General features: G+C 41.0%; 1 protein-coding gene across 6 annotated transcripts in view; it reads right to left on the minus strand.

The window, feature by feature from the left end:
* Positions 1-26,487, minus strand: part of DAB1 (DAB adaptor protein 1) — a 144,494-nt gene that overhangs the window by 90,872 nt on the left and 27,135 nt on the right. For all 6 annotated transcript variants that reach the window (XM_082766425.1, XM_082766429.1, XM_082766424.1 and 3 more), the window contains exon 3: positions 13,935-14,134. In XM_082766425.1, coding sequence (XP_082622551.1) covers positions 13,935-14,001 — 67 coding nt within the window. In that variant the 5' untranslated portion in view covers positions 14,002-14,134. The remainder of the gene's footprint in view (positions 1-13,934; positions 14,135-26,487) is intronic.

Genomic DNA, 26,487 nt, shown 5'->3' on the forward strand with positions numbered 1-26,487 from the left:
CTTGTGCCCCAAGAGCTACAACAGCTCCGCGTGGGACAGCTCTCAGTCAGGCTCCTGGAAGCTGCAATCCAATGCTGGCAGGCAAATTGCTTTGGGATATGCTGAGTAAAGTTGCCTTCTCTAAAACAAACATCGCAGGTAGGATGGATGGGATGCTGGAAAGTCTCTGCATCAATGCACAGCAGCAATAAATACCTAAATAAATGCATAAATAAATATTTTCTCAAGCAGACACAGAAAACTGTTACAACTCTTAATCTTGGAAGCAGAACATAAGATTGAACGACTATTTCCACTGTAGCCTTCTGCTTCCAGACACAAGTAAAATGAACATGACTTGGTTTCATAATCTGTCAGAGGAGCAGGAGTGATGAAAACACCCTTAACTACCCTCACAAAGCGAGCGTGATGCTAAGTCTTTGAAGTAGGTTAATACCACGATTACAGAATTTGCAGAGTTTCACCACGGCTTGCTGCTCCAATCTCCTTTCATACTTATCAACTAACACGAATAAAAATGCTTTTGGTACAAAGGTTAAGTACGTTACAGAGGAGTCATTAGCTGTAGCCACACCCCCAGCTGATTATGAAATAAAAATCCTCAGGGCACAATGGCTCGATAAACTCAGAGTTATTCGAGGCTTGTGGCACAACCTTCCCTTCTCTCATCATCCTGAGATCTCGTTCCCAAAGTTGGAGAGGGAAAACACCACTTGGAGAAATGTTACCATCATTGGCAGACCCAACCAAGCCTAGTGCAACTCCAACTTCTCACCTCCAAGGGCGCAATTCGAGATTCAAAATTGATTTTTTAAAGAAAAAAAAAAATAAGTGTTTCTCCCAACAATCATGACTAAGAATTAACTTTAATATTACTGTTAGGCTTGAGGGGAGTAGACTGGTAAGTTAGCAACTCTCAGTCAATGAAATCCCAACCTACAGAAACACACTGTGAGGCTTGTACCTCAAAGGTCCCCGTACACAACAAATCAAATGAAAATCCCACTCTAAATGCTGGCAAAAGAAACTTCAAAAGCTAAATGTTCTCAGATTCTCTGAATTTGTTGCCTTGGTCACATCAGCATAACTAAATTAATGATTTTTTGACATTATTTTGACATCTGGCTGACTAAATACTGGTACTCCAGGGATGCTTGGCTTACATAAGCAGTACTGGCAAGGGGGAGTTGTTTGTATTACACAGCTGCTATTGGTATTTAAAATCATTTACTTTTGTTTGTATTTACTATAATTTTTTTTAAAGGAAAAAATACCTAGTTCCGTCTTTCAAATGTGTTTTTTTTTTCCCCTCAAAGACCACATTCCTAAATCTTTCAGCTTGTCAGTTCTGAGCAACTTGGTTACTAAGATGGTATTTAAAGGGTTTAAAGTTTAATGCAGGCCAATAACCTTGAATATTTTAAAGAAGCAAGAAAGCAGCTTAGCCACACATTTCAGCAAGTCTAAAGAGACATCATTTGAAAGGCGTTTCTAGCTGGTGCCTCTCTATTTTCACATCTCAGGCTTTTAGAACCTTTGGTCTAAACCTAAAGGGGAAATTTTTCCCTTTGAACTGGGTTACTTCAAATGGAAATTTCATTACTAACCTTAGAGAATTCAGTCTCCTCCAAACATCATCTGCTTTGAAAAAAAGCCATCGTGTGTTTGGATATAATTAGTGTGGTAACAGGAATGAGAGGATCTGGCCTGCCGAGGTTACAGGGTGTTAGCAGAAGATGGTGGTGTAATGATTTACACCTCTCTGCTGGAGACCACTGTACGGAAAGGGGCTTGAAGAAAGGGCAGAATTTGCAGTGCTGACCCCAGTGGACAAGGATTTCATCTGATGGTCAGTAAATTCACAAATATTTAAAGTGAAATTTCTAAAGCTATCTTCACTTTTGTGAAAAACACACCAAGAAATGCACCCTGGGCGTCTCTCCCTGCTCCTCTCTCTAAAGAATTCACCTGTGCATTCCCCTACAGCTCAGCAGGAGAAAACAATGTCTAATGCAGCATGCAAATTTCATATTTTTTAATAAAACATTGTCTGATAATTCTGCATGAAGGTGTAACTCTGTCTTACCCTTTTGTGTTTGCCATCAGCTCTACATGAGAGCGCTTCACAGGAGGAAGAAACTCCACCACCCTCATCCTGTGTGTTCCTTTTGTCTTTTGAACTCCAGCCACACAAAAACTGATTCTTATGTTTATTCCATGTTCTGTTAGACCTTAAATTGCAAACTGATGGAGATAAAATGCTGTTTTTTGCCTTGTGTTACCAACAGGCCCTGCAGTCCCATTAAAAGCATTGAAAAGTAGATTAGAGGTAGATTTGACTTTCCTAGAAGCTGAACTTGGAGTAGGTAAGAGGTGAAAAGTAACTCCTGAAATTGATTTTGCAAAATGACAAAGTTTCAAAGTTCCTCCATGGCAAAAGCCACACTACAAAACTGGCCACCAGTAAGAAAGACTCACCAAGTCAGGTTACTTGCTAGCAGTGACATCTTTATATTCACCTATCTTAACAGATGATCATCACGCAACAGAAAATCCCAAATACTTTTTTGTAGGATAATGTGTTTATGTAAGTCTGTGTGCATCCTTAAATTTGCATTGATTGCTTCATTACAAAAAGGATGAAAATCTTTCCTCGAAATCTTTTTAAAAACATTACCTTTCATCTTAAGAACTGGAGGGTTCAATACTAATGCATAAAATATTTCATATAAGCACAAGGTAACGTCACCCAATAAAAATCCTGTAACCAGTTGCTCTAAGGACATTCAGCCCCACATTTGATTGGTTCCACCACAAAAAAAAGGAAAAAAACACATCCACACACCTCCCTTTATGATCTTCATAATCTTTTCACTATGTTAGCATTTATGCATTGAATAGAATATGAGGAATTACTGAATTAAGGATTTATTTTAGAGAGTTTACTAGCTTTTCAAATGTATGGATATATATTTGCTTTATCTTTGTTTGCTGAAATGACCATGTCCCTGAAAATGGTTACGAGATAATTTAAAATGAATGACTAATGAAATAAATCTAACATCAAACATGTTTTTAAACAGAATGAAGGTTCACTGCTTTCAGAAGATCCCCAACCTCACCCACCCCCCAAATCCTTGTTGTTGACCTTGCTGTTATATCCCTACATTAAAACATATATATGAACCTATACATTAGCATTAAACAGGCTTTCAGGCCGTTAGATCTCCTTTCAAGCTGTTTCTGAACACCAAATTTCTGTTTGCTTCACTCCAGCAAGTAGCCCAGCAGCTGGTGGGACTGCCTGTACTTGCCTAGTAGGGAAGAGTTTGACCTAAAGAGGAAGATAAACCTGCATTATCCTGGACCACAGTAAGGTGTGCACATATGGATGAGCTACAAAATACAGACCTTTTTAACATCGAAAACAGTGCTACATAATTCCTAATAAAACTTCTTAATATCACTAAAGACTGTTCCTCCCTTTCTACCCATCCCTGTGGCAACATTAAACATCCCTATCGTAACTTCCTCACAGCTGCTGGGACCTCAGTCCCTTCTCTTCTCATCACTTATGCCTGATCATCTCTTATTTGTTCAGAAAGTGCTGCCAAAATAACCCCTCCTGAACGCTGCTCTGACTGCATCCCTCTGAAGCTCTGCACCCATTCCCATTTTTTCGGCCTATTCATTTTACACTTACTGTTCCCTTCTTCCAGCCAAGCCAGGCTAATAAATAAATAAATAAATAAATATCCACATTTTAAATATTCAGATTAATGCACATTCTGATATTCTCCAAAAAGAAAAAGGTGTTGCAAAAGTAAACTAAGGAATAAAAGAGGAAGAAAACAACAAGATGCATACATGTCAAAGCGGCCTATGGAAATCACCTGCACGATGAGACTTCCCCCAGAAATCCTGCCTCAGGATCAAGCTCTTCTCCCACCCCTGTGAATTGGAAGCAATCCCAGCTACTCTGAGACAAAGCTTCTTTTCAGAAACGTTACTTGGATCCGGGCAAATTCCTTAATGAAGTCTTAGTTGAAAATACTACCTATGAAAAGCTCCTCGGTTAACAGATCTGCTCATTTTGTTGAAAAAAAAATCCAAAAGTAATCACCTACAGTTTTTATTTTTTTAACAAAGCAATATGTAAGAAAAGAATATTTTTAACATGTAAAGAATTTAGATCTTCTGGTGCTCTCATCCAGATCCATGTGCTCAGGTTGGAGGATCCTGACAACAAAGCATGCAGCTACACCTTGACTGTGGAGCGCAGAGGCAGCAAATGGAGCACATCCCCTGACCACTGGCCTTCCATTCACTGAACAGGGCAAAGGTCTCCAGGAAATAGCAATACCAGATCAGCTCATTAAAAATTGTATGAAAATGTCTATCCTGAAGGGATGTTAAATTAGGCTTACCCAGGCAACTTTGAGTCTGTGCTTCCTTAGAATTTCAGTGCTTAACCTCACAGCCCCAGCATTTCTTTAATGCAATTAAATACAGAGGCATAGGTATAACATATTGCTTTAGTTACAGTCTAGCAGAGAGAAGGAAAATAGGTGAGACAGATAAAGAACTCTGTAGGTAGCTTTCATTTTGATCTCCCGGCGTCTCTGTAGAATTGCCATCTCTTTGACACGCTCACTACAGCGGAGGCTGTGTTCTTCCACATGCAGTCCCGCGGAGAAGTGCTGATAGCACAGTATATTTAAAGAGACATTTCAGAGTCTGTGCACTACAGAGAAGACCGCAATCCATAAACATCCTTACGCCAGCCAATGTAGTAAATATTAAACACGTACACACAACCATGCCAACATTACACGGAAGGTGTGCCCAAATACAGCATGCATCCAGTTTCCCCGATGTATTTAATTCACTTGATGTGATTCTGTACATTTGAGCTCAGTGTACAATTCATACCAGCTACATGAAGTATAAGAAAAAGGATTAATTCAGTAAACTCTACTGATGTTTTTGCCTTCTACCTAATTAGCAGCATGCTGGTCCACATTATTGTGATGTTTGAGCATTACGCTCCTATTACTTTGATGGCAATTTTATATTTAAAAATGAAATTAACATCTAACCTCAGAAGACTTGCGCTTAATTTCATTTCACTCCTTGAATCATCCTTTTCATTATACAGCTTCTTCTCCAACTAAACTGAAAGAATCAGAGGCAATTATAGATCACAGATTAGCTGCTCAGCACTTGCTAGGAGTTAAAATGGGGGCAGGTATTAAAAACAAGTTGGCTCCAGATAAAGCTGTTCCTCCTGGTGTTGTAGTTTTCTCCTGGGTTGACTGTTAACACTGCCATGCTGTAGTTTTTAAAAATACTGTCCCTGTACAGTTAGTAAGTAAAGCAGACATCTTCTTTTGTATGCAAAACCGGTGTCAAGCAGGACTCCAGGATTCTACCCAGGTCATTTAGCGGATACTCCTGGCAAAGGAGGAAAGCTACCAAAAAGCACCCCAATTTCTCCTTTGCTGCAAAACCAAAAGCATTCACTCACCTTCAGCTTTGGTTGCTAATTTCTAGAAGGATTTTTACACTGCTTACATTGCAGGGGACCTTGACTCTTTTTCACACTGTATCTGCTCAATTAAAATCCCATCATCTGAGACAAGCACTAACATACACATTGAAACAATTGTACTACTACCATTAATTTAAAATACCAGTTAACTGCATGTAATACACCTACCAATGATTTAACTATAAATTGGCCTATGCTAAAAAATAAAAAAATATTTTGATTTTTATTCAGCTTTGTTTTCATACCCAAGACTCACACAAACACAAAGTTCAACTAAGTGACATGATCTTATCTGCAAAACCAAACAACTGTGAAAGCAAAGAAATGCCTTTTTTCCTGTTTTTATGCTAGTGCTAGCTGTTTTATTTAACAATGATTAGTTAGAAACAATACAAATTATGTGTAATTATTTCTGAAAACACTTATCTGTAATAAAAATCCATTTTGAAGAAGAATGGTGCAGTTGAGCACATTTATCCACCTGTCTTTGGACAACACAAACACTTTCCATATCATATTAAGTTTACTCCGGATGGCCAATGATGTGACTATTGATTATATAGCTAAAGTGCATTGTCTACCAGAATCATAGGCACATCTTTCCTTTACTCCTGAGGAGCACAGAGAATTTCTGGGCCTGACTTATTTATCATTGGGAGCCTGGGTCTGTTGGCCAAATCCACTGTGTGCTCCCTTTTAAGGTCTGAGAACAAGAATATGCCATACAGAATAAACGAAGGGCCTGCAAATGCAGCCACAGTCCATATCAAAAGGCTGGCAATTCTGCAGGTGAGCTTTTCTTAAGAGTGAGTGACCAGCATTCAAAAATCCTGTGACATGAAAGATCAAGGGCAATGATTTTTCAGCTAAGGTTTCTGTGACACAATACTAATGCTTATTTATTTCAGAGAAAACTTGGAAGCTCTACAATGCTTCCATGATTGCTGGGGTCAAGCAAATTTCCCAGATTTACTTGTCTTTGATTTCCCTTCTGTGAAATGGAGCCAGTTAGCAACACAGCAGATACCTGAGTCTCTAACCTGTATTTTACAGAGGGGCACTTTGACTTATTTTATTCTTGCTTGCAGAACTTCCCGTACCAACAATGGAAAAGGCACAGTCTTTGAGAAAAGCAGAAATGTTGAAATACATGTAATGCAATGCACTGACAGAAATGTCATTCACTGGTATTTATTAGGCAAATATTTTTGCACGAAGAATTATATAAAAAGCATTATCATCATTAACAGAGGTGTCCCTGTAGAGCACTTCTGTGTGAACAGTATTAGAAAACTTTTACTAATCCAAACCTCTTGAGGCATTTTAGATACTAATCTGGGTGAATCAAGTCATTCCTCCTCCGTTGCATTCACCACGGTATAATTTTCCTCCCTGAACTCTCCAAATAACACTTCTCATTCACAGAGGTCCTCACACAAACTTCTCTTGGAGCCTCTTCAGTGACTGCAAATGCAGAAGTGCTACCCCCTGACCAGCCCCAGCCCCTCACTCCTGCTGCATTTCAACCACACGTCGGACATACCCTAATGGTGCAGAGGACGAAGCCAGGAGCGATGTACAGCACCGAACAGGATTTGTGGGTGATGCTCACTGCCAGCAGCAGATTTCCTACCGTACAGGCAGCCCTGGAGCACAGGAACACCTACCTATGTTTAATGACTGTTTCATGAGTCAAATCCTCTGCAGAACACGCGTTGCGCTAAGCTCCTAATTGCTGGTTTCAACTGAAATGCTTTGACGACTGTTAAAATATTGAGAAATGATAACGGAACGGGAGCTCTCAGGAAATGTTATTCTTGCACTCCACAGATTATTGATTCCTCCGCTGAGGAACAGCAGAGTAACAGATCTCCAACCTCCATTTAGGCAGACCTGTCTCTCAATTAAAAACAACAGTAAACATTTTAACTGCAGCAAGAGACAACATCCATCTCCCTCTAAGAACGTTTCAATTAACACAACCACGGACCCCCTTTGGTTGAACGCAGTATTTAAAATATAATTCATGAGCTCTCTAATTTATGATAGGTTATTGGATAACTCTTGTTAATTACAACTACACAATGTCAAAATTAATGATTTTCCCACCCTCTTTCAACTTGAGAATGAATTCATAACTTATAACAAGACTCAAAAGATGTGCAATTAATATTGTCAGTAACCACTTCACAAAAGAGATTTGTTAAAGGCAGGCATGTGGACTCAATTAGTATATCAATTAATGTTGCTGTTACTTGATCTATAAATTATTGAAGAACTCATATAGCTACTGCAAGGAAACAAAGCAAATCCACTCCCTGTCAATGAAACAAGCCCCTGACTGAGCTCCTCTTGCATTATTCTTTACATCAAATGTGAATTCTGCTGGATTCCACGAATCTTAGCTAGGTAATCAGAAACACAAATGAACCTGAAACAAATCTGACAACTTGGAATACCTCCTTACAGTGATGGTGCTTTAATTGTTGCTAGCTGATTGTAATATGGCGGGAAAAAAATCAACTGTCCTTGTTCAACACTTACTCATTTAAGCTGAAGTTCTAACCTGGAGATGAACCTGCAAAAGATTTCTATGCATCAGCAAAATCCTAACTTTCACGTCAACCAGAAACATTCACCCCCCTCTCAAATTCAGCAGTGATTAGGCTGAAGATAAGATTCAAATGGGGTCTAAGAAACCCAAAGCAGGACTTGGGTTGCATTAGACACCTGTGATCAAAACTGATGACGACAAAACATAACCTTGTTTAAGGGCTGCTTATCCCCAGAGGCTCCTCAACGAACTAGAAGCCTCCTGTTTGATCTTAGCGTGACTACAGTTTAGCTTCTGGGAATATAAAGGGCTTCCTTTAGATGGTTAGACGGGCTCCAGACCCTCATTAGTTTTTAAAAGGCCCAGGAAATAGATGTGATCTGCCAGCGGCCCAATCTGACACACGTGAGTGGTCCTGGAGCCACGGCGCTCCTTTTAATTAGTGGGCACACACAAAGTAGGACGCTTATGCTCTTTGCAATCCTGGTCCCAAGAGGACCAAACTCACATCTGCCTGCACCAAGCACTGGCAGGCAGCATCCTCTGTTCCTCCTGGGGCAAGCAGGATTCCCTACCTGGCTTTGGGAAGTGCCCTGAGCGAAGTCCACTCGCTCTTTCCCTCCTGAAGCACAGCTGCGGAACTTGCCTTTTCCTTCAGTTAAATCAAAGGTGCCCAAGTCCTGCCTGGAAGAAGGCACCTAGCTCTGGCAGAGCTGCAGTGCCTCACAGCCCCTCTAGCTTTCACGTTTTATGGGCTGGTTAAGGCAATCCCCAACTTGTCTTCATGCCTGCTGCAAAATCTGTTGCCGGACGCCACGTGCTTTCCATGCACTGCAGTGGAAACCTATTAAATAATGGGAATTTTGCCCACGGGGATCCTTAGCATCAAAGATTGTTAGGATGATTGTCAAGACGCCTGAGTTATTTTCCGTGTCTTGCTTCTGTTTTCGGAAGTCCCTGCCATTTTGGAAACTGAATCAAGTCTTACTACAGATACAGCCTCCACGTAGGGGATTGACAAGAGTTGATTTCACAAATAAATAAATAAACCCTAAGCCTCAAATAGAATAATTACAGAATTTAAGTGCAAGAGGAAGAAATCAAATCCCTAGAAAAGCTTCCTGGCTTCCCACAAGCAGAAGCAGATCTGCATTCAAATTTGATAGCCTGGCTCGCTTCTTTACAAACCTTTCATTTCAGGTTTCTTGTTAGATTTTAAAAGAGGGGATTTTCCAAGGTGGATCAGTGTGGATCCACCACCAATGCAGCTCATTTCCCCCAAGGAGGTTTCTAAATCAATTTTAATTCCAATAGGCTTAGGGAAATCTGTTTTCAATTTGATTCATTAATCCATACATGTTTATAAAGTGCCTTTCCCCCCCTCACGTACTAAAAGGCAATAACGGTTTATGTTTCTAACAGCTCTGGCTAATAAAAACTTCCGATTTCCTATCTTAAATGCTACAAACATGTAATATTTATTCACCTCTAAATGAACCAGACGACATAAACAAGTGGAAAACAACCAGCCTTTAACAGTGCTATTTGTAATTACTGTAAAGTCTATTTGTAATTAATTCTTTACACTGTTCTTAAAGAACCCATGATTGTTGGCAAAATCACACAAAAAAAAAAATCAATAAGAAAGTCCTAGAATAGAGCTCCTGAGAATTTTGTGTCATTTCATTGTACAAACCAGCATGGTAACTCTTCAGGACAACTTTTAGACTTCGAGCAAGTTCTCACAAACAGGAGTAACAACACGGATTTGCTGGGAGGTATCAGACAAGAGTGGCACAAAGATTAGTGCTGGAGGTCGGGGCTGCAGAAATATAGGCTCCTCTAGTAACAGCTACTGAGCTGTAAGCTCATAAGGTGGTGTGAGGTGTAGAAAGGAGGGCTGTGGAGGTCACAGGGAAACACGGCTCCTCAGTTGTTGAGCACCGTGACAGTACAAGGAGTACAAAGCAGCAATTCAGAAGGAAAGCAGCAGCTTGGCTCACCTCTTCAAGTCAGTTCAAATTCCTGCCGTGTCCCTGGAGCATGACCAGGTCCCTTTTCCAGAAGATCCCATCCAACTCTGCAGTATTTACCCATCAGATCAATATTGGCTGAATAAAAGGCCAAATTAGCACTGGGCTTTTAGCAGCCTATTTTTGAGATTATGCATGGTGATAGCATTAACACTGGAAATTACAATTTGATGTTATCGTGTGAGTATTGAACTTACCTACAGTACACATTAGAGTTTTGCAGCCCTGATTTTACTTAAACAGGTGAGAGGATTTCATATATAGGTTTTTGTTCTAACTTTAGTGATAATCCTTCCAGTAACTCTCATAACAACATTGTCTTACCAACCAGCTCTGGTGATAACAGAGAGAGACCAAAGCTACACGAAGGACTGTAAAGCCGGTGGCTGTAAAAACGTTGTGCCTAATGAGAAATGTTTTAAATAATCTCTTGTAAGAGAATTGCTTTACATATGACTACAGAAAGGGATAATTGTTCTAAAAGTAAGATCCTATAAAATCTGTGACTGCACAGGAGCGTTAATGTCATGTGCTCCACCTGCAGCAGCAATCCAACCACGTCCCTGTCACCAAAAGCCTTTGTTCTTAGATAGGCAGGGTACGTGTCTGTGTTTCCCACCACCACATAAAGCGATACATCTGAGTGCTGCAAGTCACAAATTCTCAATGAACACCAAATAATTATTACACCAAAAGTTGAATTCATTAAGAGCTTGCATGAGGAAGTTTACTTGTATCTAACCTGCAGCTACTGAAGAAGCCAGCAGACCAAACACCATTTTCGTTTTCTGGAAAGAGGAAATAGTGAAGGGCACATGCTGTAACTTTTTTCTTCTTTTAAGTGGCCATACACAGCACAAATATGATCTGGCCCATTCTCCACTGCTGCAGCAATCAATGTGATACCACCTAAAGGCCATTATAAGCAACCATAGAAGAATGGTTCAGGCACACCCCACTCTGCTGCCAGGAGTTAGCCCACCCCAGCAGCAGGATGGTGCTTCTGCCACCACTAAATATCACACAACTCCTTCCAGACTTTTCCTTTAAGCTGTCCAGACTATAAAATTGTTTGATTAATGGTATTACAGTGCCTTTACCTCTTGATAGGCACTACATCACAAATGCACTGATCACACACCTGAATAACCATTTCCTTTTTGCCCATTGTACTTACAGTAGCAATAGCAGTTTACATTTATCTAACATTTTATCATGTTTGATACTCACATACCTAACAAATCCTAGGAATTAGGCTTTGTATTATCTCAACACTTCAAGTAAGAAACAGTACCTTAATATATCCTCATACAGCTGTACAGAGATTTACAGATTTAACTGATGCTATACTCTGCTGTGATCCAGGAGGATGCTGTCACAGGCTCTAACTCTACAGCAAGCCTTATTCCCTTTCGGTCACCCCAGATCTTCAGCATGGGACAGATCTGCAGGACAGTCACCCTGTTAGGAAGCTACTATCAAACTTCCCTCCCCACTGCTGTATGGACGTGGTTGTATGGTTCTTGCAGAGGTACGAAACCTGACTCACTGGAAATACATGAGAGCTGAAATTTCTCTTTATAAAGCAAGGGCTAATTTCTTGGGAATACTCAGTTCCATTGAATAATCAAACTCATTGATTAGAAACATTAGAAACTTCATGTTTGTACTTGCTACCTGCCAGTGCTTGCTGTTAATGAACTTGGAAAAAAGCTTCATGCTTTTCCACATGTCCATCACCCCTACTATACAGAGGAAGGCTCATTTGTTGAAATATACACAAATATATACAATCCAGCCATGAGTAAATGAGCACACCGAGTTTCTTTTGACTTTTCACTACATGGGATTTGAATAACAAACACTGTCTGAACTGTATACCTTGTCTGTCTAAAGCAATCACCGTACCACGAGGCTTTCGGATGGCTGGATGAGATCGGACATGCACGCACAATACAGAACACGATTAATTCTGGAGATGTGCTGCTGCTGCACACTGTCCCTTCCAGTTCCTCGGCTGCTTCTACGTGCTGCACGGAGCTCTGATCGCTGCCACAGGACATATTTTATACTTTTTCTCAGCAGTGAAGGTAATTCTCAGAATTTCCATTTGGGGGCTAGAATCAGATTTTGTGCAGAGCAGCATTCAGTTATTATGATTTATGACGGTGTTTTTAGAAGACGTATATTGAATATTTTATTAACAAATAGCAAGTTTCTAAAAACAGTTGTTTGCCGTTTTCAGAAGTATCACCCTCCAGCAGAAGAAATAAACACAGAAGACAGACATCAAAAAGATGTTATCTGTATTGCAAAGAACTGAAATTTTTGAGTTTGCCTGCCTGCCCCAAAATGCTGCTCGTATATCCAGCTTTACTTTCTTTACTTGCCTTGATGAGCATCTCTCTCAGATCACATTCCCATTTACATCAAAGTTCCCCTATTTTGGCACAGCCTCCTTTTTATCTCAAATGAACCATTTCTTCCTTGTGAGTTTAGGCCTAGAGCAGCAATAAGGACACTAAACCATCCTCCCAAATATGTGCTTAAAATGTTTAATTGCTGTGGCTTTTACAAAAACCTAATGGGAAGATCTCTGATACAAAAGCTATAGCAATCACAATGACTTAATTAGCAGGTTGGCAGAATGACCACAGTAAAAGGTATGTCTACCCAGAAGATGAACAGGTTATTATCAGGTACCTAGCAAAGTATGATTTGCAATACACACAGAGTACCATTTGCAACACACACATAAATATGAGCGAAAGCAAGCAAAATCCTCATCTAGAAAAACATGCAAAATCCTCAGAAGGAAATGGTTAAATTATGTATGAGCAAAAAGAAACATAATGATGAATTGAAAGGCTCACACGAGGGTCTAAAGGGCTTTTAAGGGTTCTTTTTGCTGTTTTACTACTTTTCCTTTTAGTTTGAGTAATATATATTAAATTCAGCTTCAATCTCAACTTCATTATCTCTGTAGGTTTAAAATACCACAGACAGCTACAATGAACAACATAAATTACCACAAGAGTTCAAGGTTTTGGTTTCCAAGTTCAATGGCATTTGAAAACACAAGCAATAAAAAACATCCACAGAAATGTAAGAAAAAACCATCCCTACCAAAATCTAACAGAACTCCTACTCAAGAAGCACCAGCTCACAGAATTACATTTCTCATGCTTATCTGCCCGAAGAACTGCGCTACAATCTGATGCAAACTTGTAATTATAAATCTGAAATCATCTAGCCATGCATTTATTCAGAGCTTCTCCTTATTTCTCTGGATTTTCCTCCTCCTTGTTTCTATTTCCTTTACTAGATTACAGTTAATCTCCCTACAGACAGTTAAAGAGCTCTCTGTAGCTTCACAAAATGTCAGCAAGATTCAATCTTCAGCAACAGAAAGTGCATTTAAGCTCCGGTAAGTTCCAAAATGAAACAGAAACAAAGCCTTTAGAAGAAAATATTTATCATCAGAGAAAACAGCTGTCTTTTGCTAAAAGTAATTTTTAAAGTGTGTTTTCATTTTGAAACAACTGCAACAAAGTAAAAATTATTGAAGGGAAATACAGAAGTTCCCTCTTACATTTAAAATACATCTAAATAATGTATCGTGTCAGAGAATCAAATCCCATGTTCCCTGACTAGGAAAGACTTCCACTAGACTTAACAAATTTTACTTTCATTGAGTACATAGACAACAGAAGAATCACAGAAGCATAAAAGGTGGTTGATATAAGAGCTGATTAGAGTAGAAAATGTGTAATAATACAGAGAAATTAGTCACTACCTTTCTTTTTGGAGTCTTTCTTTGTGCTGGTTTTAACAGCCACTTGAAGTTCTGTCTCAGTTGACATCCTATATCCTTAGTCCTCTTCACACAGATCCAGTATCTCGGTCAGGCTCATTTAGAACGTCTCGCCAAGAAAATAATTTAGCCTTTCAGATTCTATAACCCAAACAGTTCATCTCATTCGCTCCTTTTGTATGCTGTGAAAGAAACAAACAAAAAGTAAGTCATTTTATGAGTTTAAAACATGGTGGGGTGGGGAGGGGTGTTACTGGGGAAGAAACCTATGAAATTCGCTGTCTACAGACAGAGAAGCCCTGATTCTATTGCCTGCAACTGTATTTGATGAAACACACGCATCCACTCCCATTGGAGATGTTTTGGCATATCTGAGATGTCTCCAAGGACTAGATATGCCACACGAGGCGCACAGAAGACCTGTACTTCTGAACCAGCAGCTGGAGGCCAAGGATTACAAGCTGGGAAGTAGCTGGCAATGTCACGAACAGCAAAACACTCCGCAAGGATGCAGTTCTTATATGCAACAAGGTAAAAACATAAAAACCTTAAATTCAGATCTTTGCTCCTCAAACGCTCTTTCAACTGTTTTCATTCTATTACTTGAACAAAGACAAATGAAAAATGTATTCGTTACCCATACTGAGAACATGATACTTCGCCACTTCTCTTGCTTATGATAACGTGCATGTTCCAGGCAGAAAAGGATCTGCCTCTGTGTAACAAAGCTGTCATTCTTAGCACCCATCCAACATTTTTTCCTGCAAATATATGTGCAAATATGCATCCTCAAAAAAATTTAATTAAACTTTGCCGTTTTCACGAGATTCAAATGTGATGGGACTGCTTACGAGGGGAGAGATGGTAAGGTTTAGGGTGCAAGTTACAGCTTTATATAACCTGTATTTATTTCTTGGCCAGATGCACAAACGTGCTGGCTGCAAGGCCGCAGCAGTAATTGCAGAAGTGTGCTGGGGAAGCAGGAAGGAGGCAGGCTGTAATGCTAGGGGATGTAGGCACTGTAAAGGCAAACAGTAAGTGCTGAATAAACAAAGAACAAACTACTACTCCAAGTCTTACAGCTCTGAAGGGTGAGCTGCCTGCTCCGGCCAGCCCGGTCAGGGCAGGACCCCACTGCTCTGAAGCCCCTTCTCACACTGCTCCCTCGCTGCATGCATCACCTTCTTGTCCTTTCCTTCTCTGAGAAAGTTCTCAGTTATTAGTGCAATTACTGGGAAGTCCATCTGGGCTGTCTGAACAGGTGCCCAGTTATTAAATAAGCATTTAATAAAGAAATTAACCCAGCATATCAGCTGATTAGCTGGCCAGAGATTAACTACAGTTAAATACATTTGCTAATGACATTTCTCTGTAATTTAAGAAAGTATTATGCTTCCAAAATTGAAATAATTTGGACTGTTTAAATCACTTTCCGCAGCAAGGGCTGCGAAGCCACTAGTACTTTCAAATCCAGGCTCTTTTCACATTTTGAAATGCTTCAGTAACATTACACTGCCATGTGCTATCTGAAGTGATTTAATATTGCTGAAGTGTGTCGGGGTTTTCTTTAATAAGCTCTTCAAATCTGTATGCGTATTATAGAATATTCAAAGATAGCTTTTCAAAATCTGCTGAACTGATTCTGAAATACAAAATTCCCCGTTCCTCCTCCACAGAGCCTGAATAAGTACAGCACAGCAAAAAGGAAGGAAGGGAGGAAAAAAAAATCAACTTACAAACCAAAGCTGTAGTGCCTGCTAAATACACCTTCTTGGAATGCTTGAATAAACTAAAAGCTCTTCAATTAACGTTCTTATTAGTTAAGAAAACAATAGAAGAGGAAAAAGCAAGTGGAGGTTGATCAACGAGAGAAAGAGAGGAAGGCAATGACCCTAAAATCAACAGATTACAGGCAGTGAAGTCCAGACCCACAGCCATGGGAGGTGCAGCGTGCCCTGTCTCCTCCACCAGGGTGGTGGGACACCCTTGCAGGGACCCAGCAGAGATGAATGCCCTTGCTGTGCTGAAAGGAAACCATCCCATCGCCAGAGCTGCTCTTAACTTACGCTTGAAATCCCCCCAGCAAACAGGGAGAGAAAGCACAGCAGAGAACAGATGTCCCCCACAAGGCCACATCCCCATCCCCTCCCCCTGCACGCAACCCAATTTAATATTTGGTTTTACAGCACAGTGGGGATGCATCAGTCTTTACAGCTCAATGGCACTTACTTTGAGCATCTCTCAAGTCACAGCTGGATTGACGGTTTATTTTTCTAGAACTTGGATTTATTTTTACCCAAAGGGTAACTGAATAACTTTGCAAGAAGCACCAGCAGGAACTACTTTAAAAAAAATATGTATATATATATATACATATATATATAATAGGTCCATTTATAATAAAACCAAAACAACAGCAAAAAAAATAAATATAAAATAGCCACAGGGTCAAGAGTTAGGCAAGTTTTAGTGTCTTAAAAAACTGTGTTTGGTACAAAGCATCAAGAATTTCATCTCCTGTTGTCAGCTTCTTCCAACAGGATAGCTGAAATAGTAGCATCTGAATGGCACTGAATATTTTAAAATAACAATGTATGACTTCTGGAGAGCTTTAAATGAGATAGCAAGGCTATATTCCCTCGAGGCGATCCCACTGAGTAATATTTTTAAAAATAAATGCATGTCTATTTTCGGACAGGTTCACATATTGATTTACTTTAAAACCTAATCAGGTCATTCTCTCGCAGGCTCATAGATTCTTGAATAAAGTAATAGGGATCTTTGTAATAGGAGCACATAAACATCTGTCAGATCAAGCTACAGTTCAAACTGAATTTGCTACAGTGACAGTTCCTCCGAAAGCATAGGTCTTTATGTAAGCCACGTTAGTAAACTTCCATACACTGTCCATATTTCAGTTGTTTATTACCCAGATGAGAACGGCAGTCAATCTGCTCCTCACCGCAACAGCTTTTATTGTCTCCTCCAATCTAGGTCACCGTTGTTAAATACTACGGGCTTCCAACTGCAGCGAGTACCGCGGCATGTGTTTTATCAATGAGATGCTATTATCTTTGATCAGCTCTGCCACGTTTCTCCTCCCTGCTCCAAAGACAGAATTTTGTTAGCTGCGTTTAAAAAGAAAATAAAAATCTCTGCTCTTACACGTACCCGCTCCTAATGATCTTCCTGTGCGCCTCGTTACTGCTCCCGCCACTGCAATGCTGTGTGCGTGCCTCAGCTTTTCCTAAAGAGGATTCAGAGCTCTTCGTTTTAACAAAATACTGACATTTTCTGTTCCCTTATTAAGTGGATACGGCAGGAACACAATCAGCGCATTTTGGAATTAACTGGCTTTTAATTCCACGAGAAGCCGTAAGCCTGCACTCTGTGTTACTCCTACACCAGCGTAAGACCCAACGCCTTCGTGAGGAAGCAGTTTGGGAAATTCGCTTTGCAGTCGGGATTAGCACAAGTTGTACCTTGCCATGCACAATGAAATCCATCATGTGCTATGGCTGCCTCCCCCACTCATTTGTACACCGACATTTCCAACAATTTGTCAGATCATTTGGCTCTTCAAGCACGCCTGAGCGAGCCCATGAAGGCGTCATCAGGCAACTTCCCCTGGCCCGAGGTATGGAGGTCAGACAAGACGATCATAATGCTTCCCCTCTGGCTTCAAAATACTTGAATTTATTAATTTCCTCTAGGGCTTCAAAACTTAAGAAGTCCCCTCCCCTACAACCGGTTTCCATCTGCTTATGTAAAGGAAAAGCAGCCACAGGAAGGATTTGTAACTAAGCCCCGGCATTCCCGAGATGTTTAAGTTCTCCACAGCCCCTAAGTGGGATTTGGAGGTTCTCCACAGGAGGATGGCACCTCCCACACCATGACAAAAATCAAACCCCCTCGTACTTCCTCAGCTCTTGCTTTTATACCCCTGAGGCCTTGGAGTTCTTTCCTCCAAAGCATCCAGCACAACCAGCCATCAGGGAACAGCCCCGCGCAGATTTGGTGTTAAGCAAAGCCTGAAGCACCAAAAGGGCAAAATATAAGTAACAGAATTATTTAGAAAGTGCCGTGATCCTGGAAAACTGAGGGCATTTGAAGCGTGAAGGACAGCTCCCAGAGAGATAGGTATTGATCATAAACTTAGCCTCGGACTACAGACACCGAACACGGAGAGCTTCCCCTCATGGCCAAGGCTGGTGACTGTCCTGTAGGAAGCCACTCGGTGTCAAAGCCTCAACCTTTCACGGGGGGCACCACAATGATTCAAAACTGCAACCCAAGAGACTGGTCCAAAACCCACCGAAATCCTTCAGTCAACAAGACTTCTTAAGTGAGACCCATACAAACGAGGACGATGAGGCAAAACAGGGAGCTGAAGAGACTGACACAGAGGAGAAAAGGAGGAGGAAAAGAAAAGCCAACGAGGGGAGATGGCTCTGTATGTACTTCATCAAAGCAAAGTCTGTAACAATGTGTTCAGTCATAATATATGGAAAATTAATGTGTGTTATTACGCTGTCCATGCTATATGCCTGTGGAAAGATACCAGAACAATACTTCACAACCACCCCCCCTTCATTCTTCAACCACCATAACAATAATTAACTGTCCTTTGCATACGGCTGCTATTGGTTTAGCTGCAGTTATAAATACTTCTCTTATCTCCTGGAAACATGAAGCCTGTTTTCGAAAACACCTTCATACAGCTAAGGGCAGTACCCCATTTTAGTAAGTTCATTGTGGTTCACAGTCTGCCTCATTGCTCCATCTCCAGGGCATCTTTCAGGCATGTTACCCCATTCCTCAGATGGGCAAACAGCACCACTATGGCTATTTTACCACCAGAAGAGCAACTCGCCCAAAAACTGACCTATAAAATATTTCCGAAGTAGGATATTTATTAGTATTCCAATGACAGGGGGAATAATTACCGAAATTCCTCCTGGAAATCACTCCATGTAGTGGCGACTGCGGCACTCCACCTCGCCAATTATTCACCAGAAGTGCTGGGAATTCCCTCTTCTCACAGAAAACGCTGACTGGATTAAAAAGGCATTTTTCACAGGCATGAACTGACTTCATCACCATTTTTAATGAAAAATTACTGAGACTTCTATTGAATATTACAGTTTCTATTTTATATTAGAGAGGATAGCGTTCTTGAAAAAGAATGTGAAGCTGAAGACACAGACTTTGCTGTAAAGGAACGTGTGAAACACACTCTCAAGGTGTATGCCACTTGGCATTCCTGAAAAACGACGTGGTGGCAGCTTACAGTTTCTTTGAGGAAAGATATTCAGGTACTTTTAAGAAAGAAAAAGCATCTAGATTTGAGCCAATGGCTGGATGACCAATGGAAAAACGTCTGTACTCTTTCTTTCAGTGCTTTGAACGTGAAATTTGTCTTTTTGAAAGAATTCATATGACCATGGTGCAGACCCCCAGCACTGCAGACCCTGAAATCACTGCGTGCCCCTGTCCCACCCCGCGCCGTGCGATCAGGCAGCGGCACCCGGGCTCCTCCTCCTTTGCCTGGAAAGCAAGGAGCGTAACTCCAGCCCTGGGAGCCGAGAGCGAGCAGCAGAAAACCTGTCTGCTGGGGGATGAGCACAGCACACGTTGTTCCTGTACATGTACTTCCCTGCTCCGAGGTGTACGACTCCTCTCACAATGCTGCTGGCAGGCTCTCGCAGGGTTTTTTTTTACCTAAGATCTCCGCGGGGCTGGGATGTTACCTGGTAGCAGGGCAAGTTGCTTGGGTTGCAGAGATTAACTGAGCTCCCAGCGACAATGACGCACGCAAATGCTTTTCCCAGGGGAATTGCCAAGACTCTTCACCCCCCAGATCACCATGGTGCTGGCCCCGAAGCAGACAAGAACACGACTTTCTGCTGACATTGGGTAAGAGCAACCAAGAAATAAAAGTCCCGAGTGCTACCAGCACAGCCTGGTGCCGTCCAACCCCCACGAGCACAAAAGTGCCTCCCTTCGAGTCAATAAAGCCACACCAGCACAAGATCAGTTGCCTTACATCTGACTTCTATTGGTGTAACTCCGTTGATTTTAATGGAGTTGGAGTTACCCCAATTTTACGCCGGTGTATCTGCACTAGGGGCAGTGAAGTTATGCCGGCGAGACTGATGTAAACAACATCAGACCAACCGGCCCCTATAGCTCTAAAACACACTGCCTCTAACTCCAAAGCAACAGGATAATGCAGATCTGTACGTTACCAAAGCTGGGTCTTGGGAGTTTATTTTTCCGAAGCAGAACGGCGCTTTTGTGATCCTCTCGACAGCAAAGAAACAGAGGGAAGACTAAGAAGGGAAAAAGGACAAAGTACACAGTTGGGATCGCAGTCTTCTGTAATTAGAGCTGTTAAATGATTACTAAAGCACAGTGGTGCAATCATCACGCTGAAGGAAAAGGGGAAGTATGCAGTCGGGAGCATCACCAGGGAGAAGGTAACAGCAATGTCAGAGACACGTTTTGTATTTCAATGCAAATCCCTCACAAGCAGAATCTGTGCCTTCCAACTGAAGAAAAAGTTACGGAACTGAACGTCTCATACCCTGGACAGCTCAGCAGGTTTTGAAGGGGTACAGTAAGTTGAAGGCAACTTACTCATCCCCTGTCCTTTATGGGACTGTCTCAATTCAGCCTTTTATTTTAATATCAATTTCTTAGTATTGCAGGCCAGACTGAACTGGGACTCACCTTCCCATTGATTTTAAACAAAATACAGCCCAACACCTCCACAAGATCCAACTCAAGCTATCCTGTGAAATCTGAAGCAATGCATTATGCCAGCCTTCTAAATGCAGGTGGATTTGCACCAGCTTTTTCAGGTTCCTTTCAGGTTTTCTCAGTCCCATCAGTTCACCTACACAGCCTGCCCTTTGGTTTCTGAACGCTTCCTAACATTACAGCAAAGGAAAACAAACCTTCTTCATGTCAACAACGAAATCCCCTATGCTAGCAACTTTAGTCACTGCCATTTTTCAACACCCAGCCCCTGTTCCCTGACAGTTAAGTATTAGGGAAACTAATCAACTGGCTTCACCTTGCTGTGAATGGGTTTTTGATTTATTAATTACACCAGTAGAGGTCTGGTCACTGGGTTTGAAGTTCACCGACTAGCCAAGAGAAGAGGGGAAAAGCAAAAAGCTTCCTGGGACTGTAAGCATGAATTTGCACTGTAAAATATCAGTAAGCGAGTTTTAGTTACAGAAATACTTTTGACAATTGCATGTAAACCCTCAAGTATTCAAACCTGCAACATCACTCATGAAGATGATTCCTCTGCCAGGTGAGGAGGACGTCAGGCCTTCTGAACGATTCCAAACAGAAGTGTTTGAGGACGGCTGCTAGATTTTACCAGAGACATTTCAAATAACTTCCTTGAATTCAGTTTTCTGCTCTTATCATGTTGGTGCTCGCAGCGCCTCGTATCCGAGTACCTTGCATACAGCTCCCCAAACACCTCCCTTGTGTCAGCAGGAATGTTAACCAAAATAACAAGTGAAGAAGCAGCCCCATAGGAAGTCAGGCTCTAAGCATTTTCTGTTCAAGGGCAATGTTCAGCTGTGTTTCTAAATAATAACATACAGCATTTCCCACTGCTGGAAAATATACCAAGGGAAAAACAAAAAAAATGAAGCCCACAGCCAGCAATGTAACCCTTGGAAGTAGGGGGGCCTGTTGATTTCTGTGCCCTAATTCTGTATGGGGGGACACATCAGCCTCCGCTCTGCCCTACCCATACAGCTGGAAACCTCTGGGGACCCCATCAGGCACTCAAGGGACCAGAGGCTAAGTGCTCAGGTTAGGGACTCTGCCAAAGGAATTACTTGGAAGGAAAAATAAATAAATAAATAAAAATCAAGCCACTGACAGGCTACAGTGTCAGGAAAAAAAAATACAAATAAAAAGATGTTCTTGGTTATTCTGGATGGGGAACTGTTAAGCAGCTAGACAAGTAAACTACACCTCCTTGAGTGGTAACACACCACAAAACCACCCGTATTTTCTAAACATCTTTAAAAATCACCCAAGTAGCATGCAATGAGGAACCATTCACCTTCCACTGTCATGCTACAGTTTATTCTCTCTTGGAAGCAATTACAGGACAAATGCCAAGCTACAGAAGGTATTTTTCCAGCAGCAGCATCTGGCTTCTTGGCAGACTCCTCAGGCAATTTTATCGGAAGCTTTAGAGATGCTACTGGGTCAGTCCGAGCTGTATTGCTCATGAGCCGTCTGGCAGTTTCTTCTTCCAAGATGTCATAATCCCTCTGATTTACCTTGAAGGAATTAGCACACTTTTATCCATTTCAAAAACTGTTGACCTGCAAGGCATTTATGGGCTATCTACAGAGACACAGTAAAAATCACTGGTGAAAATCTGCAAGCTTTTGGGAAAGCCAGCAGCATTTCGGAATCCATTGCCTAATGCATCATCAAGAAAAGCAGCAGGCAGTGCAAAAACCATGCGCGCTTTTCTTACTGGTAAACTCAATGCATTCCTTTCAATACAAGGAAAAAAAAAAAAGCATGAAAATTAACTATTTAAAAAAAAAAAGGAAGATGGGGGCAACAGCAAACCTGTGCCTTTATTTAATAAGAAGTGCTCTCATCTAGCAAAGACACTGCTGTGCTGTATCCTGCAGTAAGGGAGGGCACATGCCACGTCACAGAAGGCTTCTGGCAGACAGCGAGCATAAACTGGAATGCAAGGAGATCCACTAGGTCAAGGAAAACGATTTGTGAGAACGTGCTTCTTGTGTCTCCTGTGCTAAGCACAGTGTCTCCGAGGGCAGAGGCAGGCTGCCTCCCTCGCTCCGTGCCGCCCGCCCCTGCCCCTCCAGCCCAGCAGCTAGGATCTGCATTATTCTGCAGCTGTGATCAGGCTTAATCCTCATCCAGGAGGATGAAAGGCAGGATGCTGGGCTTACCCTCCCTCTTTGCATACCAACAAAATCGAGTCCACGATGAAAAAGCTTTATGTCAGTTTAGAGCAGTCCTCTGGAATTAATACAGAGAGAAGGGACAGACTGCTATAGAAAGCACATTTATTCGGCCAAAGCATGGGTGGGATCTTCTTTTTATTAAAAGGCTTCCATGTAATTACTTACAAGGAATATACTCCTTAACTGGGGAAAAAAAAAAAAAAAAAAGAGAGACAGATATGTTCACTATATTTTTTTTTCCTTTAAAGACTTTCCCATGAAGATATACCTGGATGTCTTCTTGTCCCTCACATTTCTTCTTTCAGGAGTTTTCAGTGAGGTTAGAGTAAAGCTCACACAAAATCCTGTACCGGTTTATTTCCCAGGAAGAAAAATCCTAATGCCCAAAGGTAAATATTACAGGTACAAGAAATACACTCTGTAATCTAATAAAGGTCTATGGATCTTGGGTTTTCAGTAACGGGAGCACATTGAGCACTGTAAGATTGGCAGGACTGAGGAAGGTGCACACATCCAGGTCAAACAGAAAGCCAAACAGAGCTCTGTCATCAGCAGAGTGCAACTAAATCCAACCAGACACAGAACTCAGACTTGGCTAACACGAATTGACTAACGTAATTCTACTTTATGCAGGGTAAAACATATTCTGATTACAGGCCAGTGATGCTTGCAAGTTCTAAATTTAGGTATCATTAGGGCCAGGTGAACCGTTAAGCGAACTAATCTGAATTTTATCCATATCGAAGATTTGAACTCTTCACATATTAGCTTCTCAGACTGAAACCATGCATTCACCCTCATTTTTTTTGTACATCTTTTGTGTATCTGCACTCAATCCAAATTTCTGCAGAATCACAGTACGAATCAACAACACAGCCTGGGTTTCAAAGCACTGTGCAACAGCACACAGTGAGAAATTATTTCAGCTCCAGTACCCCCAACAGAAGTTACTGGCACACCAGAAACCAAGCCATATTTTAGAGGGAGGTAGCACACAGCCCCTCATTTACGAGCTTGGTTCTGCAAAGCAGTACGTATCCGTAACACCAGGTGAACACTTGAACACGCACCCAAGCCTGACCTTGCAGTGGTGCCCCTGGTTTCAGTGAGTACAGAAATGAGATGAAAGTCACACAGAAGCAAACAGAGGGCTTCCTGTTTGCAGTGGAGATCTGAGACCTTGTGTTAAAGCGTCTTTGATCACACAGTCTCAACAAGAACCATAAACTGAGAGAGCAATCAGGATTAACCATCAAATGAGAGCATTTCAGTACAGAAAAGAAAATCAATTAGAAATAGGTAAGATTTTGACTGACCTTGTATACTGCTCTCCTAAAATACCTGCTTTCCTAAAACACCTAAAAACACTTCAAATGACATACATTATGTTCTGGGGTAATATCATTTACTCTTAAATAAGGACTGCTACAATGAAAACCTTCGTAGGTTCAGCAGCTGAGCTTCAAGCTGAAAGGTGAAGAACACCTACTGCAATGTAAGACTGCACTCAGCATCCAGTTAGAGCTGTTGGGATAAGCAAGTGCTCAGTGAAGTTATAGCCCGTGTCTGACTTTACCATTTTGGTTTGTTTTGCTTTCACTTCCACAACTAAATAGCAGGCGGCAATAATATTAGTTTTGAAAGACGCGCAACGTTTGTGTTACCCACTGAAGTTAATTAATGAAAATAATGACGGAGTTGCAGGAATCAGAAATGATTAAGAACTTGAAGACCATCCTACCCAATTCCCTGCCAAGGAGGGTTTGTTCTAAACAGCACATTCTTCATCAAACTTTTTTAAACAACTCACGCATAAGACTTACATCTCCTTCTTCCAGAAGCTTTCACACATTCAGGCGGAGCAGAAGTTAGACCAGTGTCCCACCAACTTGGTGCCATTATTCCGAGCTAACCACTGGACGATTATCTTCAGCAATTACTCTCCTCCCTCACTGCCCACAGGTTTCAAATACCTGTAATCCTCACTTAGCTCAACCGCTATCAGTGTTAAGCCAATCTAACCCCTTTTGGTAAAATCTAATGGGGAAAGAGCGTATCGCTAGGTTTATAACCCAGACTATTACAGCCTCCATTATTCCATATTGCTTATTATTTTGTACTTACAAAGTCAGGGAGATGTGATTTTATTGCTTACAAATCATTCTTACATTAGTCTTACGCTGATATAACTTCACTCTGCTTTTCCAGATACGCTTTTTGCTTTCTGCATATTTAAATAGGAACTCTAATTATCCCTACTTGATTGCCCTCCTCTTGCAAAGCCCTTACACGGATTCATCTGCAGAAAATTCTTCATCCTAATTAGATTTTAAGAAGCCCAAGATGCATCATATTCTTTAATTTTAAAAAAGAGCAGGGGGTGGGGGCTTTGTTTGTTTAGTTGTTGAAACATCCATACCAGATCCCATCTTTAGATATCCTTTTTCCAAAAATCACAGAAAGAACAGCAGATAAACCACTACACTCACAATAATAACGGTATAGATTAATGCCTGGCAATAAAGTCAGTCAAAAAAGATTACTGACATGCTATCAGATCAGCAACAAAAAGTTTTGGTCACTCTAAAAATACTGCTGCTTTTGCTTGCAATCCAAGCTTGTAGGGGTTTTCTGAATTTACTTCCAACCGCAGTGCCAGAAGACACTTTAAGTACTTATAAATTAGAAGTATAAAGTCAGCAGCAAGTGTAATTTATGATATGTAATGTATCAATTCAAGAAATCCATTCAAAGAAATGCAAATTATAGTAGACTAAAATGCAACGACAAATTTCTAGTCAAAAAATAATAATGTATCTCACAAAAAAAAAGATATTACAATCTTTTTTGTTATTTTTTGAAGAGCTTTTTTATATAGATAGGTATTTTGGTTACTGGTAGGGTATTTTGGTTTAATTATATTGGGCTTGGTAGCATCATCTCTTGCTAAGGTTGCCTGACATTACCCATTTTGAGCTCTCTATTTAGTTTCTTATAACTTTACCAAATCTAAGTATATCTTCCATGTCACAGAGCAGAAGCAGTGATAAATTCAATCTTCAAGACCACATTCTGCTGCCCTGAGGCATGAGATCGTCCCTTCCTCCTCCCACCTTGCTCAGAAGGCAAGTTTCCTTTATTCAATTCAAACACAACTTTGCATTCCATTCTCTTCCATCTCAACAATGTTAAATTCAGTGTTTCTTTACTGATGTACTCAAATCTTCGACAGTAATTTACACGTTATGTGTATAATAACATACAGTAAGAAGAGGCAGCCTGGGTGTACGACAACCATATTGCAGCGTCTTCTTGAATTCTGCTTGCAAGCTGCAATCTTTCAGCAACTACTCCTAAAAAAAGTTACTTAGCAATACAAGATGAGGATCCAGCAGCAATGACCACCTCACAGCATGAGGCTGGAAGAGAAGGACAGGAAAGAAAACAGGAGGTCTGCTTGTAACTGTGACTTTCTGGTCCATTTGTTTCAAAGCAGTATCAAAAAGTACTTTAAAAAAAAAAAAGCGCTGAGGCCCTGAACGCTCACAGAG

This window comes from Aythya marila (genome assembly GCF_965140915.1).
Source record: "Aythya marila genome assembly, chromosome: 8".
Lineage (NCBI taxonomy): Eukaryota > Metazoa > Chordata > Aves > Anseriformes > Anatidae > Aythya > Aythya marila.